Genomic DNA, 22,500 nt, shown 5'->3' on the forward strand with positions numbered 1-22,500 from the left:
CAAAGGTTTTGGTCTGGACTTGTCTGATGAAAGTTTTAACTTTGCTGCAATGCGGTAAAGATGATTTCTGAAAGGACTCGTTACAAGGGAAGGGGTTAATTGGCTACTGCCTTCGTTTATGAAATGGTCAATTCTACATTACTTTTGAAAAGGCTTTAGTTACAATTAGTTCGTCAACAAAAGATAATCTCAGAATATTTCAACGAGAAATCATCTCATGCTCTCAAAACCATAGTGGACCATTTATTTTGCACTTGTAATGTGTTTATTCACATAACCTATCTGAATAATTTGGTTCTTATATTTGTTATTATTTTCTTTTTTACAAAGGGTAAAATTTATATTTTTTCTAATATGAATTTCTATTTGACTCACTGACAGTCCATATTTATAATTCAACAAACAACATTATAGCCGTCTTGAAAACTGATTAGCTACCTCATTGTAATAAAATGAATTGTACCGGAAAATTGCAAATATTGGATTTTATATATTATATCATATAACGTCTTTGAGCTTTCTGTCTGAAATTAATAACTAAACTTTACAGAACAAAATGAGAATTGGTTGTTACAATAGGTGGTATGTTCCATTTCTAAACTAGCGGTTAACAGAGGTACAAGGAATTGTTTTTATTGATTTCAGTTAAGAAGTTTTGATGAAATGTTGTTCACTCCAGTTCTTCACTGAATCAACAAAACTTTAATAAAGAGGGTATCATTCCAGCAAATGTGAGTTTTATTATAAAATCATCTTTAAATGTTTAAATTTTCAGAGTTAAATTATCTTTAAAAGCTTGTATTACTTCTTTATAGAATCGATTTGCTTTATAATTAATTACATGCACTATAACTTTGTTTGACTAAGCTCTGAAAAACCACTAAAGATAAGATAGATGAAATGTATGGCATATTATGTATTCAATTTTATTTTTTATTTTTTTCAGCTGTTTTTTGTCAAGTACTGAAGTTATGTTCGCTGGAATCCACGCTCTCGTTGATTTTTCTCACACTTACAAGCTATTGGTATATTAGAGCCTGCTGAGACAAGATAACTATCTACGAAAGAAATCATATTATTTAACAGTGTAGATGACACAGACAAGAATACGACACTTACATATATGGGAACATAGGTCCCGAAATGATTAAACCAGAGTAGTGTGACGTGTTCTACCTATATACACATGTCGTTATATAAGCATGTAAACCTAAAGTTTGTGTACGTTCACAATCAATTAAAAATGTTGTTTCTATCTATTTACTAGTTTAACCGCCAAAATTTGTTTCGCAGACCGTTTCAATGTAATGGACCCAACATGCACGTAGATAGCTAGTTTGATGCGCGTGTGATATGCCCGTGTTGTTTTGCACGTTTAGAGTTTCACGTTCCAGTGGCTGAAATGCCTTAGTATTTTGTCTTCGTTCAAACATGTAACTTGGCTTGTCTTTGTAGTTTCAATAGAAACAGGCATGAGTTAAAGTGCGATTTGAAGTTATTTCTATGAGCAAAACATCCCTTGATGCGGGCGTTGTGAATGAACCCTTAAACATGTTCTCATGACCTTTACCTCTTGCCGATCCAATACAGCACATTTTATGTGAATCATTTTAACGATGTTGTTTTCATCTCACTTATTTGCATAAAGTAATCACAAGCAAAAAACATCCGCAAAGCCAGTACAATGTAACACAACTTCTCACTATTTAATCTGGCTAAGTAAGATGCAAAAACTACCGCTCAAGTCATTCAAGAAGAAAAAAGTAGTCACTCAATTAAGCCTGGCGTTCTTTCTCATACGTGTTTAAAATTATCAATATGAGTAAGTACATTCTCTAGTGGAACTGTTTTCGTCGTTCTAAATTTTATCTTCCTTTTAGTTTTTCCAAAAGACGACACATTCAAGCACCAGAAGACGCTCACAATCAAGACTGTTGCGAATCACTCACTGTCTCATTAAAGTCCCAAACATGACTGCTGACCCCTACCAAGGGAAAACATTTGATAGAACATTCAGTGATCGTGATAGTTAAACGAAACCATTTTCCATGATTGATCTGGATTCGGAAGATAACTATTACATTTGGAAGGCTTGTGCTTATCAATTAAATAAGTCCTTTTTGTCATGTATACATCTGAGGAAGTGGAAGCCAGAAACGCATTTAGGTCAATGGTTTTTCGTATGAAAACATCAATCGGAGAACGAAATAAACCAATCAGGAGCTCCCTAGACCATGTCTGACTGTTTTTATATCAGGAGAAATTAAATCCGATAAATAATACAAATTTGGTTTTTTAGCAAATGGTGGATCCGTAGATGTTACAGAAAAAGGACGTTTCTGAAATGCTGCTTCATACTGTTATATATATAGGTAATCATATCTGAGCGTGTTATGTTCCTAATGACTTTGTCGAACAGAGAATTGCGTTGTTGCCTTATAATCCAGGAAGTGATAGTGAAATTTGATTATTGATGGGCTTTGTTGTAGTGAGCCATTGTCTAAACAGATAATTGTCTGGTTCCTGATTAAAGACACTAAAGAGAATACTGGAATCATTCCAATACGAAAATATTTTTTGAGAACGTGTTTGTTTCACAAAAATGCGGTAACTGTAATCATGTCTGAGTCTGATTTGTAATAATCTTGCATTTGTATAGCTGCTACAGTATATTTGTGTTTATAATAACAGAGAGATGCCTCTTGCAATTAAGTATACACTGCAGTGAATAAAAAAATCTAACAATTACATCAGGAATATGCATCAGCGCTAAATGGGTTTTCATAAGAATATGTTAAATGTTATATGTGACGTTAATTTTGGCCAAATTATAACATAATAATGATGGACCGGCTCTATGATTGTTTGTCTTAACCTAACATAGCATTTTGTGAATTTTGTGATAAATTTTATATTCGTGTATTTTGGAGAGAGGATAAAAACAACAAATTGTTATAAAACTAAAACGCACCCTGCTTCTATACGCACTTCAGTTGCATAACATAACGATTGCCCGTTCTCATTTAGTAAAACTCCTTACACAATTAAGATGAATATCAAAAGCATGGAGAAGGGTAAAAGAATGAAACGATATGGGAAAGTCATTGACAATTAAAGAGATGACAGAAGAAATAAGTGAGATGGTGAGAGAGGGTAAGAAAGATAGTTTAATAGAAGAATGGAAAAACAATCAGGCGCAGAGTAGAAAGGAATGACAGAAAAGAGGGGGCGATGGCAATAAGAGGAGAGAAAAAGGGGGGTTAAGCAGAGGAATAATATGAAAGGAGTAGAAGAGCAATGGGAGTAGGAGAGAGTTGAGATGAGAGAGAAGGTAAATGCAAAGATATAGGAGAGAGGAATATTGACGCTTTGGGATGACAGGTCGGAAGAGGAGATAAAATAAGGTTGGGTGTTAGTAGGAGTTAGAAAAGATATAGGAAAAATGCAAAATGAGTGTAGAGGATTGATAAGTAGAAAAGGAGGGGAGGGAGTAAACATGCGAGAACATGGAGAGGGGCTTAGGACAGCTGGATGAGGAAGAGGAACATAGAGCTGTGATGGGATGGGAGAAAGTAAGTTTTTGTAGAAAGTTGATTTAGCACATCTCTAAGCATGCGCGACCATATGCGCATGTAAAATGAAGGATCTATGAAAATAAGAAAGACTTACGAGAAAATAAATATCGTACACACGTGTGAATGGTGGTTCTGATAGCCAGGCTAGAAAACGAGCCTCTTCAGTTCCCGTAATAGGTCGTAGATTTGAAGCCCTGTGTGATTGTTTCTCATAATATACCATAATAAACTTGCAGATTTCTAATTCATTTTCCACTTAAAATATTATTTGTATAAATGCTGGAATTGGTAGACTGAAAATCTATGTTAAATGACAATTATTAAAAAGTGAATAAATTGAATACTTAACGAATTAGTAAAACAAGTTTGAAAATATCATGAGACTCATGTTATTTTTTTCCTTTGATTTTAAATTGTATAAGACAGTCATATCAGATTCAGATTGGGTTCTTTACCATTATAAATGATTTTAACATGTTAAAACAAATGACAATTACCTATTTTTGGCGAAGAAAAATTAAAAAAATGAGCGATATAAGATTTAATCCACGCTTCCTTATCGTTTTTAACAAAAAAAGTGGTTGATAAACTGAAAAAAAAGGTTTTCTTGTACTTAAAGAATCAACACATAAATTGAAGTCGCAATGTTGCACTCAACAGCTATATTATTCAAGCGACAATAAAAGTCAGATACTCTATATTTCAACAAAATACAAACATATACAGACAAAAAATAGATGCCATAATATAATTTTCAAGATCATTAATCAAATACATTTGTATTTTCTAACACGAAAAATACCAATAAATTATGCTACCAAGATATATCAATACCCTTAATTTACAATCTAAATCATAAAATCGTCAATTATATCTTTATGCGTGTGTGGTCCTTAAGTGCTGTTTTGTAAGTTGATTCACTTTCGTTTAATGCCACTTTGGCCTTTTAACAGGGTCTATGGAATTGTTTGGCTTTTGGATTGACCTTGCCATTTTCATTGTATTCTTAGAACTCCGGAATACTTTTTTATAATTTGTTACAAAATATAACATGCTGTTTCAAAACGGGATAAACTATCTTAGAATATAAAGAGGGGGGATAATATATTGATTTTTTTATATAAAGTTGCATTTGTATTGGACAAAAACTATTGTGACGAGTTGATCGTACAGAACGTTCTATAATTTGTTGGTCTTTGGGCCAAAGTTGTATTTGTTCCAGGATCAAAAACGCGGCCACACTGAAAAAAACTACTAACCTACGATAAGTAAACTTCTCGCAAGACTTGTTGCGTCAATTGAACGATCTATCGTATTTCTGAACGTCACAAGGTAGCTAGTGACATCTTTATACGTAAGATCATACACCATATACAATGTTGCATGAATGTGTATTATGTGAATGCGTCGTTATTTATTTGCGGTTACTTTGACTGGTAAGAAGTCGCAGGTCAATTTTGCGTCTTTTGAACATGACCTAAGACCTCGACAATACTTTTTGATGTCGTTGGCCTTTTAAGGTCTACGAAAACGAGTTCGAAGACAGTCTTATCTAGGTCTTACATTTACCGGAGCAGCGATGTGTTTTAAAACCATTTTAGTCTGACAGAAATCACCAATTAAATCTATTTACTTATTTTTAACCCATTATCAACATTGAATAGGAGACCTTGTTATGTCAAATGCCTCCAAATAAGATTGTTTTGTAGCTATTTATATACAAAATACGTTTTACTGTTATCTGCCCTTATGTGTATATGTTAACAACACATGGTCAGATTATAATGAATGAAAAATTTAATCGAACATGCCTTTTCAACTTAATGAAACGTTTAGAAAGTGGATGCCACATTTGAGTTCACTTGAACTAAATGCATTAAACTATGCCGATGCCAGCGTGTTATTGCCAACGTTCCACTTTTTAATCAAGCCCAGATTTTTCATATCATAAATGTATTTTGACTTTCGGAAACAGCACTTGATCAATCAAAATTTGATCTTGTATATGAAATAATATGAAACTCTTTACAGAACATCCGAATGTCATTCTTTGAATGTCACACAGTGCTTAGCTGGCGAGTTTTTATAACAAGTAACCCTCGGTTGTGTCTGAAAACTTTTTAAACATTTAAAAAGTAATATTTTGTAATGTCATGGTAAAAACATGTTTGCGAAAAACAATCCATCGGTGCCTTGACAAACGTTTGAGATACGGACCAGAGACACACAAGGAAACTGGCTACTAGATGTCCATATGACCACAGGCAAACACATTTTTTAATAAAATTATTTAATAAACATTAATTAATCAACATAACAAACCATTTGCATACATCAACAACAACAACAGCAACAGAAAGAAAGTCAGCTGTTCGAATTCACTGCTTTTTAAGATTAAAACATAAGTAACATTTGAATGAAAAAGAAAACATAGAAAGGAAAAATCAAGAACCAGGGACCTGAAGTTCGAATTTAACCCCCATAATTCGAACGCAGATCGCTCGGCTAATCAAACAAGAGATTTCAAGTTACTCGAGTATCAATTTAAATTCCAGCAGACGCCGTTTTGCTTTCATTGCCGATGAGAACACAGATCGCAAGATCAACTGAACAATTATTCTTCAAGTATATGTTGTGGCAATAGCACAAGGGAGTCTACAATAGAACAATGATGTCATATATTAGTAAGAAAACATCATAAATATAAACAACATGTGCGCTGATCGTACGTGATATTTTATGTCATCACTTTCACCAGTAATATTTTTCATTCGTAGCTTTAAAACGATAGTGAAACATTATATGTAACCTGTTTACGACACGCAATAGCCACATAACTGATGCAAATTTAGAAACAATAATCATCAAGTGTGCCACCATTCGTTAAATGTCGGTCTGAACTATTCGGCAAAACTTGTAATCAAACTCAATTTATATTTTATTTCTTATTATATATTGCAAAGATTACTGTGATTTCCTAAAAAGGTGTATTGAAGTAAATGATCTGGCTTTTCTGTGTTTTTCAAATGGTTTGAGTGTTGACCAATAACTATCACGGACAAAACAGAAGTAGAACAAAATATTATCTGTCAATTAAATATCTAATGTCAAAAGCCTATAGGTCGGGCGTGATTTTAAAGGATGTGGTATATAACAAGGATTATAAATCAGATATTGTTTTGTGCTGTTAAGAAAAAATATTCCATCACGGAATAAGACACATACGATTTTCTTTGACTGTTTTGCTTCGCCGTTTAGAAATAGATGCATTGCGAAATAAGTAAAAACATGTCAGTTATTTCAGAAATTCGAATTACTGTGTTTCTGTTATTCATGTGAATGTCTCAGCTTAGAGGAAAAAGAGCTTAGTATGCACAGAATTTACAAAGATTTATTGTTTTTTAAAAATAGGTGGTGTTTTTATGAGCTTGACCCATAAACTATAGATATTAAATGTTGGTTATAATAATAATACATTTTGTAAAAAAAACACTGGGAAAAAAGACAAAACTTATATGTACCATAAAGTACATTTATTGAAAGTTCAATCGGTAGAACTGTCTTAATGTATTATAATTAACAAAATGTCTGACAACTCTTAGACCTCAAGATGTAATACACCATACATACAAAGACTAAAAAGCTAAATGACAACAGAACTGATTCGATGACAGTATGGATCTTAATTGGTCTCAGGATAAATTGATTTGTTATTGAGTCAATGTAATATGGCTTCGCACCTAAATGTGTTAACATTAGTTTTCAGTGCTCAGTGAAACACTTCAAGAAAGTTGCGATCTAAAGGTCAATTATACACCCGAACTTTTTGAACGGCTGTCTGAATATGCAGTCTTGGCTTGGATTTAGTAAGCGCCACGTTGCTCAATATTCTGTAATACAAGACACTTTTACGCTGATTGCCCACTTTGCTACAGTTGTATATGTTAGTGTCCTTTATGATAATTGAATATATTTACATACTGATTCTTGAAAATTAAATACCATCGAAGCCGGTACGATGGGGATTTTGACAAGGTGGCACTTTCCTTGGCCGCACGTTTTATTACCGACAATAGCTGTTTACTTGAATCGACTTTTCCGTAGTTTTGATGTAGTTTGATCTACTAAAAGATTACTAAAAAATATAAATAACATATTTGGTCACTCGAAACCAGTCTACGACAAGGGTAACTTGGCAAGGAGAATGCATTGTGAATGTCAGCATAAAAGGAAAAAGGAAATCTAGATAAGTGCTTATTTTCATCTTTGGTCAAAGTTTCTTTGACATTTTGATGGCACAATTTTCGATACATTCGGTAAAACGATTCCGTCATAGTTATAGTCATAGTAACGGTATGTGTAACATCGACTGAGGGTGAGGTGATTGCATTACAAACTAGATTAAACCATTCACGGACTATTCCTAGGCGGTAATCTCATCAGTCATCGATGAGTTTTTGTTCTGATTATGGTGTTTGTATTTGTTTATATGGAGTTGGTGCATTTGTTCAATGTCGTGTTGACCCTTGTCATGTGCCTCTAAACCGTGCTTATTTTTCAATGTTCTAGTACTGGCCTTTTCCTTGTAGTTTTCATTTTTTTGTTCAGATTCAAAGTGTTTGTAAAGCTTATAAGAACATTGTGTAAACTTGTCCAAATTATGTTTGTATCTAAATTCCATACAATAAGATTGTATCCTTATTTATTTATATAAATATGTTGCATATGGCTTATCCACTCTAGAGACTCGTTGATGCTTCTCGTGTATCTGTCTAGAAAATCTTCGTTCTCAGACCAACTTAGCCGAAAGACGATATGTTTTCGCAGTTGGACATCGATGACGTAGAAGACAAAAAAGAAAAACAATTCTTTACTCGAGTCAATGGTTCAATACCGTATACATTGTCTGAAAATCGCATAATCTTCAGAAGCGTGCTTCTCGTTCAGAGGATAATCTCCCAGCGTTCTATTACAGTCTGCTTTGGTTTCCAAATTGTGTCGATTTTGTCATTTCTGTCATTATTTGTGAATGATATGCCTCATTATAAATTGAATAGAGACTCTTACATAAATAGCACTTTTGCAACTACCTTTGGTATATTGTAATACTATTAAACGTTATCAAAATGATCTGAAATCATTTCCCAATATGATTATGGAAAAGATAAGGGAAAATATAATGTTTCGTATTTTTCGTATTCTTACATGAAGTAGTCAATTTTGTATGAAAATAATAAGTACATAATGAGAGAAGTAGTACTCACGTGAATATTCATGTCCAGATATAGAAAGTTATTACATTTAAACATATTATATTTTCTAAATTGACATATGATGGTGTCCATTTTGGATACCTCCTTGGATGTTATGGTCTACGCTACGAGTTGTCAAACAGCAAGTAAAAATTGCTTAAATTATGTATTTACTGAGGTCACGTAACAATTTATTTAAAATGACAGTTCCTCTTCATAATATTAATGGTCATGGCGGCAATCTTGAATTTTGGCAGCTATTTTGGACGACAAAATTTAGGTGGGTCCTGGGCTTTTTAGCCTTAACATACATATGTATCAGCAGGCAAACCTTTCATAATTTCAACCCAAAGTGCACGATTTGGTGAAATATACTCGCTATATGACTGGACAAAAACACTGGGGTAACCACCATAGCCATTAATTATTTGGATATTATTTCCATTTGTTTTAGTCATTATAATAACTCACGTATCGGATCGGTAACATAAAGGCCGAACATCAATACGTAGCGTTAATTACAAACACTGTTCACGTAAAGAGCACGCTACGTATTGAACGTTGTCCATGACAACATTGTACAAAATGAATTTTTGGTCATCAACTACCTTCTAGAGAAGGCAATATTTCGTTTCAATACCGTTTTTGTTTCCACAATTATTGCCAAACGGCCGACATTTCGAGATTTAAATGTTGTCATTCAATTTTACTATCGTTCCAATATGGAACAGAAGGCATTTCTGTCATTTCATTTTCGCTTTGTGGTACATGTGAATGGAGTTTAAGTTTACCTGGATTGTGTTATTATACGTCGGAGTGTTGTGCTTGTTCTCATTGTTTTATTGGACACAGAGATATGATAGAATAAATGCAAACATTCATTTTCTTTAGTAATAAAGCCTTGCTTCAAACGAATAAGGTACACCGCATTGCCACGCATTTTCAACTCAGGTACTCAAATGGCTAGAAACAAACTATCCAGTACAACAGAAAAGCCTTGTATTGCATTTAGCTAGATATCTCGTGGGAATTACAAGAATAATCGCCACCAGTTCTTGTCGGCAAGTTACGCTATCCTTTCCGGTAATGGGTGTTATAGAACGCAGTAGTCTCGATTTACATTGTTGCATTTGTGTATTTATAGAAGATCTAATTAACTCGAGTGTCTCTTGATAATTGCGCAATGCAATCCTATGTATCTCCTGGCGTAGAAAACATATCCCTGAAAGTCTGCATTTAATGTCTTACCAGGAAAGTATAATTTTTGAAAGCAAATATGAACGCACTGACCTTTAAGTGAAATAATGTTGAACATGTAGTAAACGTATAAATAAATACTGATTATTTCTTTGCATATGCATACGTATGTAGTTTTTGTATTATACTCAGCGAAAGGTTGTTTAAAAAGACTTGGTTTACATTGCCCTTGATTGTGACAATAAATCATCACTCGTAGTTTGCCACGTCGAATAAATTGTGACACCTATTTTTCTCTTATGGCATTTTCCCTTAAAGTGTCTCGATGCCTTTATAAGCCTAAAATTGAACACCGATAAAGTTGATAATACGGGACGTTGACAGTGTAGCACATATCAGCAATGCTGTGTTTATACTTTTGATTCAATCATTGATTCCGAAATAAATGTCTTTCAGAACAAACCGAATTAGTTATGCAGCTTTCAATTAAATATTTTCAAATCCTGCTGTTGGTGTTTTTTTAACCACTCAATGGCTTATATTATAATAGTAAATGTTCATGGTTTACAGTTGGGGTTCAGCATGATGTTAAAATGTTCTGTATATTTAAGTTGCCCTTTGCACGCCAAAACATGAACGCGAATATACATTTATGACCTAGTAACATGTATTCCTTGCCTTTAATCACTAAATATAATCATATTGTTTTAATAATAGAATGAAAACATCAGGAACAAACAAAGTAGGCAAAGCGATAATCAAAAATATTTTTACAGGCTTAACTAGACATACAACGTCACTATACAACCAAGACGGATATCGTTTGCATTAAACTTGTTGTTTTTTTGTTTATAAACGTTTGATTACCGCCTTGAATCTGTCAGCGAGTTTATGGGTACCCAACCTGACACTTGTCATAACAATTATAGCGCACCTAACGTTATATGCCTTATACAGATGTTCCTGTTTACGTGTACAACCACTTTTATTCTCTTACAAAGATCAACTATTTAGAAGTATGCATGTATTGGGTTGTATTTGTAGTTTTATTTGGAAAATGTTGAAAATAATGTTAAAGTAGACTATGCAAATACAATTTACTTAGCAAAAATATTAAAAAACAACATCAAACAATATTTGACAGACTGAATTTGTACTGAACATTATTCAAATAAATAGACAAAGACTGACTTTTTACTGACATGATTTCTTACAAATTGAATCAAACGAATATACAGCAACACAAAAATAACATTATAATATTAAACAACACTTTTTGTCAATATACAATTTAAATAATATTATTCCAAACGAAACAATACTGTAATGTACACTGTAGCACCACCGATATTCTGTTTAATTGTATAAGTATAACTCTTAGAACAATAATCTATCGAAAGTGTTCGAAATAGATAGAAAATATTACTTGAAGATGAGTATAAATCCTTTTGTCAATATTGCCGAAGAGCGTATCTTGTCAGTTTATGTTTTTAACCTCATCCTTGAACAAAGCCACCGATGCTCCAGGGATTATTGATTCTAATGAAATTGACGATTTTCGTAAGACTGTTTTAAGTCCTTCCATAAATTCAGATAGCTTATATTTCTGAATAAACATTCAGAGTATGAAATTAATTTCTAACAAAAACTGAGTAAACATGTTGTGATTATATTAAAATCAAGTCAGACAGTTGCTTAAATACCTAATGTCCTCATGGAAAGTTTGTTTTTCATTGATCGTTATATTTTAATTCCTTTCCCAATCAAAGTTTAGGTACCATGTCACCTAAACAAGTCATAAAATGGAGAATGTTGTTTCAGACAAAACTATTAAACAAAAAGAGTAACTTTATATAGACTTTGTCTGAAGTGGATACGTACGTTTCGAAATTGGGAGATATTAATATACCGGAATTTAAAACATTAGAAGAATAAGTAGTGTTAATGTTAAGACAATGGTTTCGTAGGTGCCGTTATACAGACCTTACGCCTTTGCCATAACTAAAAAAAAATAGTAACAGTGACAAACCTAGCGTATGAATCCATGCTCATCACTCTGAACTTCATTATTGTCGAGTTATGTTCTTGATGGCTGACAAAAACGGATGAATTTCGTCATCTATTCGCGGTGTTTGTTTTATACTAGCAACGGGATGACATACTAAAACATAATCGACATACATCAAGATCCACACTATGATTTGGTTGCGCACCAAAATAGACCGTGAAAAGAACCTTAATAACGACTTTGCATTGAAGCCAAGGAATAAAACTTTAATTCATGCAATTATTATCTATTTAAAGCATATCTTAAGGCTTTTACTATAGTCTCCAATAACAGTATCCATTATTGAGAAGCACTTACTTGCATATATATTTTGATTTTCTTCGATTCTGCTAGAATATATCAAAATCAACTAGGATTGAAAGCAATTTAACAGAAGAGAGGGATAAAAATAATTTCGAAGTATCTCTTGTGATATATATGAAGACCGTCTGCTTGAATGTATATATTAAACTAATTATATTGACAATATTGATTGCTTAAATACCAAATGTCAGTCTTTGTTACAGCCCGTAGTTAAATTCCTGATGTTAAAGTTGTAGCTGGAAACTAGACATCAATTGTTAACGAAGCCATTAAATGTTGAACGTACGATTAACGAATTATTTATTTCATATTAAATGATAATCTTTGAAACCCTAGCTTGTATTAAATTGATGATATGCAAACACATAAGAAATCTCAGATGATATCAAATAAATAAATATAAACAAGTGATAAAGCGTGTCCGGTGAACACACGAAAGCAACTAATTGGCAGAAAATAAGACCAATTGTTAACAAACGAATGCATTCTTAAGTAAAGGTTAAACATGATTCAGGAGAAATAAACACATTTTTTTATTTATTTCCATGCATTGTTCCGCTCAATATTAATAGTGATTGATTCAAAATATCTTCCTTTTTTCGGGAAAACTATCAAGTTTACAATAACATCACATGTTCTTTTCCGGTTTAAACAATGGACATATTGACCTAATCATTACATGTTCCAAGAAAATAGATCGTAGTTTAAAGATACTATATTTATAGGAGCATGCAATAAAGAGATAAGTAAACTGAAAGAACAATCTAACAAGGGGCAATTTTTTTTATCACAGTTTTTTATTCATTAACATTTCTCAAAATTGATGTTATTAGATAACTGCTGATAAAAATGTAATAGCATAATATAGGTAATCTCTATATTTAATATTCCATAGGCAATGCAACTATAGTACAAAACCAATATTAAAATAGGAATTAAATCTAACAAATTTAATGTTTAAGTCAGTAACATTTAAATAGCAAACTAAACAAAAGAGAAACAAAACATATAGGCAAGGCGACCTTGTAAAGATACAAGCAATAAGTACAAAGTTTATATAAATATCCATTTATGCGTTTGTCATTGGCAATTTTTCTTCCTCTTCAGGAATTATCATGGAGGTTAATGTCGCTGCTGTATTGACGTGGTGAAGAATTTCAATGACCTCTGATTCTTGACTACCTTCCCGTGAAATGCAAGGAGATTGTCGAATGCAGTTCGGGTTAAAACTTGGTCTTCTTGATCCATTTTGATTTCCATTGCACATATCCCTATTGAAACTGTTTTGCTTTAAACCTAGGATGCTTTTCAACTCAACTCTCTGAAGTTTACAGCGGAACACATAAACTAGTGGATTTATTGCGCAACTTGACAAGGCAAGTACCACTGACAGCGTTTTTACGACGGGGTCAACATGATCTGGATCTTCGAGAAGGCATTCGAGAATAATGATGATAAAGTACAACAACCAACACAAAATAAATGTGAATAACACCATAAAACTAGTCACCGCTGCTTTTCTCTCATCGCGTCTCCAGAGTACTGACCCAGGTTTATTGCTGCAGCTTAGTCTGTGAATCAAAAGTTGCGCTGAGCTGTGGCGACGACCCCCTCTTAGTGATAACTCGGGGTAATCATTAAGTCCAGATGCTATTGTACTGTTTCGGCGCACCTTTTCGCTGCTAACTTTCGCCGCCTTAAAAATAGCATAATATGCCCACATGATTATGCATGAAGGCAGAATAAAGCACACTGTTACAAGAAAAAGGCTATAAGATTGATCTCTATGATGTTTACTATATGAAACTGTCATGCATGCAATTTTGTATCGCTGGAATTCATAGCTGTTCCATCCTAAAAGTGGTGGCAGTGAACACAAAATGGCCGAAATCCAAACTGAAGCTGTCATATAGGACGCCCTTCTGCTTGTCATTGTCATCGAGTAATGTAATGGCTTTGCAACAGCCAAGTGCCGATCTAAGGCAATAAGCACCAATGTAAAAGTACTTGCAGTAAATATTAAGTTCATCCCAAAACCCGAGGTTTGGCACAAAAAAAATCCAAACAACCACTCTTGCGAAATAAGCGATGTTAACACGAAAGGCATTACGGCAACAGTCTGAAGGATATTGCAAACTGATAGATTTACTATAAACCTATTAGATATCGTCAATAACACGGGCCGTTTGTAGAATATCATAAACACGGAAATGTTGCCGACAAAACTTACAATAAATATGCAGATCAAAAAGATTGTCATTATAACCACGTTCGACTTATTAAGACGTCCGTCGCTGAAGATATCCTCATTTTGAATGACATCTTTGGAGAAGTTACTCGTACTTTCATTCAGTTGCATTGCTTTTTTGAACATTGAATTCCGATTAACAACAGACACATATATGCAATATTTTTTCCTTTATATTTACAATCTCATATCAATCATAGTCCACTTCGTGTCGTTCAAGAAAAATATATTTATTTTCTAAGAATTTTTATTAAACGTTTGTGAATATTATCCCGACTGGCTATCTACGAATTTTTCATATCGATATTACATATTAAACACTCAAGTCAACACTCCATAAAGCGCCTGTTTCACACATATTAATTTAAACTCGATTCTTACGAGAACAGTGATTTCCCTCTTGATCGAGTTTTATTCCTCAATTGACACCAGCTTTTTGTATATTATCATGCTCCTTACGCTTCAAATAACTTTCTGCTACAGACGTTGTTGAAGGCAATCTAAATTCCAAGCTCTTATTTGACATTGTAGTTTCTTTATCTATTTTGTCTTGAGTCAGCGTCTCAATCTCCTTGCAATACGGCTGGCTACAGAAAATATTCCCAATATATACCAAAGAGGAGGCTCCACTTTTTAAGAACAATTTTCCGATACTTGCATCGACAAAGTATCTTATCTTAAGTATCAGCCAACCATTCTACACAATGTCTTCATAGGTCTGAAAATAGATAACGTTTAATGTAATTTTGAGCTTTTAGAGATTTTTTTCCTAAAGTGGTTTTATAATAGTATTATTTTGTGCATATTCCGGAGAAAAACACGCTAGGAGCAATGTGCATTTTTTTTCAATTTCCTCGCACTGTACTCTGTATACGGCGCATTTCTTTAATCAAATTTTGAACTAGATAATTAATCAAGGAAAGCCTTCTAAAAAGAAGAAACCTTAAATCACCCATAAAACATCATCAGAAACAAAATAAAATATTGGTGAAATATTACATGCGAAAACAAAATCATATTTGAAAATGGCCGGTGGATTTTCAGGATACTAAATTATCATCTGTTGAAAGTCCAACTTTATCATCATCCCCTTGCATTTTTTATATATGAATGCGTAAATGTATATGTGCGTAGTCCTATCACCTAGCTCGCTGTTACATTCCAACGTGTTGACAATCTCACCTTGTGGTAAGTAATACGAGTATATCTTGTTATGTCATATTTATTCCCAATGAATAACACTATAAATATCAACGAAACAATTTTCCGTAGGAAAAAAACGAAATACATTATATTAAAAAAATCTTATTTTTGCAATCATCATCAACATCATCATCATCATCATCATCATTGTATATATATTTAGTTTCTTGCTTTTTTCAAATGCTTCCAAACATCAGTCTATAAATTGTTTTAATATCTACATCTGTTGCAAAAGCAAACTGTTTTTACACACTTATTGTATAAACTCCAACGAGAAAAACGTGAATTATGTACAATCCATTAAAATATAGTATTTTTTCTTTGACATTATCGGCAACAGTAAAGTGCCAGAAAACCATATGTTCGTTATATAACCCCACCTGTTAATATAAAATGGACGAGAAAATGTTTGCAGTCATAAGTCACAAATATGAGAAGAGTGGATTCTGTTTCCATTATTTAGAACTGCATGCAGTTACGAAATCCTTTTAACAACCAATTTGTAATGACAAGCACCGTCTTCTGCTTAGACGAATCCTCTCAAAAGTTATTTCAGTCTCTCTTTAAGATATGTATCATATTTTTTGGAATTATATTTGTTATGAATTGTTTTGTTATTGTGACTTTATCCTTTCAATTGCTAAAAAAGAGAGAAAAGGATAGTCACTTCTTTTGTATTTACTTCAATTTTGACGCAATGTTGAAATCGAACAAGTATCATAATTAAAGGCAAACGGTCCACACCCAGACATTAAACTACGGACGCATGACGTCACAATACATTAGAGGCATATTACATTTACATTATTATATCTTTATGAATAAATGTGTTTGTGGGGGAGGGATAACGCTATAAAGGGGAAACGGTCAGCAAAATGGAAGTTCATTGGTTGTTTAAAGAATCACTTGAGTAGAACGATAACGTTGGTCTACTATTCTTTCAACATGTCCGTTTGCAACCATCAATCTTACACCAATAATGTTGATATGGCTTGTTAGCCCGAACTTCCTGTGGGGCATTGTCATGCGTCAATCATAAAACTTTTACCAGGCAAAATAAATAAACAAAGAAACGGTCAACAATAATATTTTGTTTGATTTGAACCAGAAAACGTAACCCCTCGGATTCATGTAATTTCCACCATTGAATTCTTGGAGGGTAAAACAGCTTCTTCTACTATGTAATTCAGCTTGATTAAAGGCCTGGGTATGATTGCAACTGTTCATTTACAAGAGTCATTAAGTGCATTACTGTCAAAAACCCAGCGCCGGCTGTAACGGTATATTTTTTTTAAAATCACAAATTTTTAATGATCCCGAAAGACCAATGAAAATGATTACAATTGCATTAATGGAAAATGGGTAGAAATGAAATCTGGATTAATTTGTAATTTCAACAACATGATTACTGAACCCAGTGTGGCCATGAAAGAATCCACCAAAAGCAAAATGTGTAATGGTATGATAGTATGATTACATCAAGACAGCCTTTCCAAAAGTATTTGTAGGGTCGAACATTACTTATAGATTGCTTACTAGCCAACATTTAATATACATCATACCAAGACGAATTATATCAAGTTTACTTCATATGAGAACATCTTGTCGTCATCCGTGTTATTTTATTCAGTGACAAATGGAAATTAAAAATAATATTGTTTAGAGTTAAAATTTTGGTTTATCTTAGTTTATCTTTGTTTTAGGGATAATATTTATTTTTCATAAAACAAATGCTCATGTTTATTGTGGTTCGATATGACAGACAATTCTTATCGTGTGCTTTAGAGCTGAAATAGTGTGACAGGTTCAAATTTCATCACTACATTAAGTTTTACAAATTTATTTGAAGACCGCTTTCCGTTTAACTTTGTAGTCGGGAATGATCGGTATAAACAAGAGTTCATTTGGGGCTTGAATCGGTTTACTAATATTAACTTTACGCATGTCCCAACATTTCAATAAGAGTCAAATGTAATGTAAAAGTATCGTCAGGGCATGCCCAAATGCATAATACAATCATTTAGAGTTGTAAATCTATGTTAAACTAAAAAGTATTTTGCTGTCTTTACTTCAGTTTATTGTCCGGAAATGCCTTAGACTAGATATCCTTGGAATACGGGGGAGAACAAATCAATTATTTATTAAAAGCATGAACCCGCTTAAGGTATTTGCATTATATTACCTTTCATTTCCCATGTCGAAATAGTATGCCTTTGTAAATATAAGGTTGTATTTAATATCCGCAAATCAAGTACTTACAAGTGTCTGTCTCCACAACATATCACAAAAATCAATGCCTAAAAGCAAAATGTACTTTTGAAAACGACATACAGTTATTAAAAACCTAACGCTGACAAAACAGAAAAATAACATTTTTTATTGATTATACCACATATGCTGTGTTTTTTGCACCGCTCTGATCTACATCTTAGCAACACGTTTTTAATCAATGTGATTTATATCAAATGATGCATACTTTCGTTTTGCTGAAAGTTGACCAGCTTCTGACGGTAAGCCGTTACATAATAAATCAAAAATAATGAAGCCTAAAGACAATGATTTCCTTAAGTGTTCAAATAAGAAAACGGTCGGCTTTTAGAAAACTTTATAAGCAAGAATTGCAGTTACTTTGTGAAGTCAATAAAATGTTAATGATATATGAATGATACAATGGCAATAAAGGCACGGGCCCAAGAGCAAACTAATGAGGCATAATAAATTTTAAATAAACATAGTTCGACGTTCAAGAGACGCTAAAAGAGGCACAAGAAATATACATGGAATACAATATTTGTCACCGCCTAAGAACTAAAAATTAAAAATACACAAATAGAAATAGTGCTAGCAAAAAGCAATATTTATTTTGGAAAAGTTTCCTCTCCTAAAACAATTGTCTTGAAACAGACACACTTAAACGATTACTATCAAATTGATTATTGCAGAGAAGGGGTTGTGCTCACATTTATTGTTATTTTATTGCTACAGACAAATGTGTTAGAAAGTATTAAAAGAAGATAAAGATTTCATTATGCAAATAAATCTGACAAGATCCATAGCATAGCAGAATTAACAACAAAGTAAAATAATATGCTGGTACAGGTTGAAGAAATGCTTCAACTCTTGCGTCATAATTTAGTGAGACGAAGGGTTTGTTTGTACACAGTTTTGCTTGGTCCTGTGATCAAAGTCACAACCGATTAGTAAACTACAAGTAAATGTTCTTTGCAGATAAATATTGGCTGTGATTTTCTTTAAATAAGGACAAGTTAGCGATATATATTGCCAAAACATCTTGATTCCCTGATGTTTAGTTTTTAGTAGCAGCTTGATTAATTGCGAAAACTAGAAAAAGTACAGGTAACAAACTGCAGCAAGCAATTGAACAAACTAATGCTACTTAAATTACTTAAAGCCTATGAATAACCTGAGAGATGTTTTTAAACAAAACGTTTACTTTCATAGTAGCTTGAATGCAACACAAATACGATCAAAGTTACGTCGTTCTTATTTCAAAGTCATCACAAAAGGACTATAATTTGCTATAAAGAAGTTGATTAACATTGTACTAAGTCAAGTTTCTTATTGTATTTACAAGATTTACTATATGTGTGAAATAAGAACGAATCCGATTAATATTATGCACCATTTATATAATGATTTAATAACATTTCAAACTCATTTTACAAATGAAGGCATTTCCCTGCGCTTTCTAAATGAATTTATCAAATATATTGCTATAAATTGAATATTCACCTCAAATACTATACCATTTACCACATTGCTTGTTATTCGTACCCTTTGTATGTTTTATCATAAAATAAACGGATTGTTATAGATTGACAATTCCAAAAAGAAAAAAGAAGTTGATTAAGATCACTTATGCAAACTGCTGAAAAATCCCTTAATAAAAGTTAATTGGAAAAAGAAAAAAAAAACATATATGTTGGCGCGTTTTAACTGGGGACCTTGTAGTCACGTGACTATTAACTGCAATAATATATAAAATGGTACACTTTTTATTTGTTCACAAATCATGTTTTGTCTTGACCACTTGAGTAAAATGAGATAGGAATTATAATGGATTTTTAAAAAGATTATTTAATACAAGTTTCATTAAAGCTGCACTCTCACAGATATACCATTTTTACATTTTTTTATTTTTTGTCTTGGAAAGGGCAATTTAATGCGTAAATATCTGCAAACCAATAATATAAGACTGCTGACAAAAGATCAGATCGCAGATTTTCATATTTCCGTTCGAAAATTAATGTTTTATGGATTAAACCGTTACTGACGGTTTAAGAAAAGTGCCTTAAACATCAATTTTTGAACTTAATTATAAAAATCTGCGATCTTTTTTTTGTAAGCAGTTTTATATAATTGGTTTCCATTTATTTTCACAAAAATTGGCACGTTCCAAGACCAAAAAATAGAAAAATGCCAAATCGTTCAATCTGTGTAAGTGTAACCTTTACATATATTTCCACTTAAAATTGGCAAAATAAGAACATTCAATAAACTCAGTAAACTGCCCAGATTTTGAAATCCCTTACATTATTCAAAAGAAGCTGGTACCAGGTTTATTTCTCTCACTCCTGTAGAAGAATTCTAGATATATTTATATCTGCACAATATATACCGCCAATGAACCTACTACAGACATCTCAGAAGTCCATTAACGGGCCGGAAATTAAGGTAATCAAAAGTGTACATTTGCTTCCAATGTTAGCATACATTGAAATCTACAACTTCATTCAGAACTTGAAGTGTTGTGTGCCTATATTTGGAATATCCTGCTGGTCAATGTTATGACAAAGAGCCGATTCAATTACAAATACATTTGGTTAAAAAGAAAGTTTTATGTAAAATTAGCATGATATTTCAATGTATTCTAAGTGCAAAAGTAGCATTCCTGCAACCTTCCTCCAATATTTGGCTAATAGTCTCGTTAAGAGAAACACAATATGAAAACATCTGTTGAATTGTAACACATGATGTAGTTCGATTGTAACGAAATTGGCGGGTAGTCAGAAAAGAAATTAAACAGTTTGAATCCATGGAAATATATCATCGCCAAATTATAAACTTGTACAGTCTCTTTTATTGAGTAAACGTTACATTACTCGATAAATGCCTTCTTCCGGTAAAGAAATATTGATATCTAAAAAGGAACACATTAGTTTTGATGGCTATAAAATAATTGAGTGATTTTGAAAATAATCCGGAAATCTTGATTTGTTTCCCTTAATCCCCAGCGGTACAATCAAATGAGAAATGGCACACATAAAGAGGCAGACACCATTTATAAACCACTGCTGACCACTGCTTGTGATGTTTTCATTTAGATATGGGTCGGGATGAACTTTATAGACCAGTTCATAAATATGGCTGCCCAAAATTGCTTCTCGAAACTAGATGAAAAGTGCAATAATCAAACATTGGAAAACACTGACGAATTGATTAAATGCTCTACGGGGTACTGTTACATGCATATTATACTTCTCGAAAAATCTAAATCTGAACATCGTGTTTCTTTTATTTTATATCTTTTATATACAAAATTACTTGCTTCAAACTGATTTTACAAAACAAATGTAGTTTATCGTGATAATATGTAAAATGATTCCCTTTAAAAGGGGCAGAATATAGGTTAATGGCAATCAAAATTATTTCAAGCTAATGCGTTATCAGGTTTAACACATTCGACTTTAATGATCAAATCAACAAAGGCGTATGAATTTTGTACAGATATAATATATAATCAATAATTTGGCAAAATGGAAATCTGTGGCCACGACTTTATTTATAACAAAAACATTAATAAAGGCTTAATAATAACCTTTACAAATATCAGAGGCTTTTCCAATGTTTTCATCATTGAAGTCAAATGCAATCGCAGATTGTCCGTGCTAAGATGTTTGAAAATTATCTGATTTAGTTAAAATCTAAATTGCATATTCCATTATAAGGTTATAGTTGTTTATATACACACAATAACTCCTTTATCTGAGGTCTAACATGAACGCAGGTTTGCGATTCAAATACAGAAAGCAATCGTGCAAATTTTACTACATAGGATAAATAATGGTCCACATTCGAACAAAAATCACACACAAAGTTTAAAACTTACATTTTTAACTGCATTTATTCCCTTTCTGATTCTAATTGCATTCCTTTTATAACTCTAATCCATTAAAAATCCATAAGTATGTTTACATCTTACTTTAAACATACGACTTGGCGCACTTTTCGGGGCGAATGTGCACAAATTCAATAGTTTATCTTAAAGGCACTTTGACTGTATCACTTTTACTCCCACCTGTCATCACCAAGATTAGCACTGAACAGAAATAATCAACACCAGAGATAATGTTCTGTGATTTACCTGTGAATAATGAGTACCGTACCTGAGACGACTAATAACAGTCTATCAATACACCGATGCGTCTATTCATAGTAACTGCAGTGTTATCGCGATACATTCTCTCTCTAAAAGTATGTCTGTGATAAGTGCTTTTGTAATGCAGTGATTATCATCGCTCGTAGAGCAAATTAATACAGGCCTAGGTTGATACCCTTAGATAGGTATTTTTGTTATAAGTGCGTGTGGACATTATTTGTTTTTATTTTTTATAACTTTTTTGTCTGTGAATC

The 22,500-nt window shown here is 32.8% G+C and overlaps 1 protein-coding gene across 1 annotated transcript; it reads right to left on the reverse strand.

Moving 5' to 3' along the window:
- Positions 1-13,245: 13,245 nt before the first annotated feature.
- On the reverse strand, positions 13,246-22,153 carry LOC128232268 (G-protein coupled receptor 161-like). Its single transcript, XM_052945736.1, has 2 exons — positions 21,977-22,153; positions 13,246-15,361 (listed from the first exon to the last, which is right to left on the reverse strand). Exon 2 carries the CDS (start codon positions 14,767-14,769, stop codon positions 13,465-13,467), a length of 1,305 nt encoding a protein of 434 aa, XP_052801696.1. The 5' UTR covers positions 14,770-15,361; positions 21,977-22,153; the 3' UTR covers positions 13,246-13,464.
- Positions 22,154-22,500: the final 347 nt, after the last annotated feature.

This window comes from Mya arenaria, chromosome 4 (assembly GCF_026914265.1).
Source record: "Mya arenaria isolate MELC-2E11 chromosome 4, ASM2691426v1".
NCBI classification, from domain to species: Eukaryota; Metazoa; Mollusca; class Bivalvia; order Myida; family Myidae; genus Mya; species Mya arenaria.

Coding starts and splice junctions, on each gene's coding strand:
- LOC128232268 (XM_052945736.1), bottom strand. CDS start 14,769: ATGTTCAAAAAAGCAATGCAACTGAATGAAAGTACGAGTAACTTCTCC.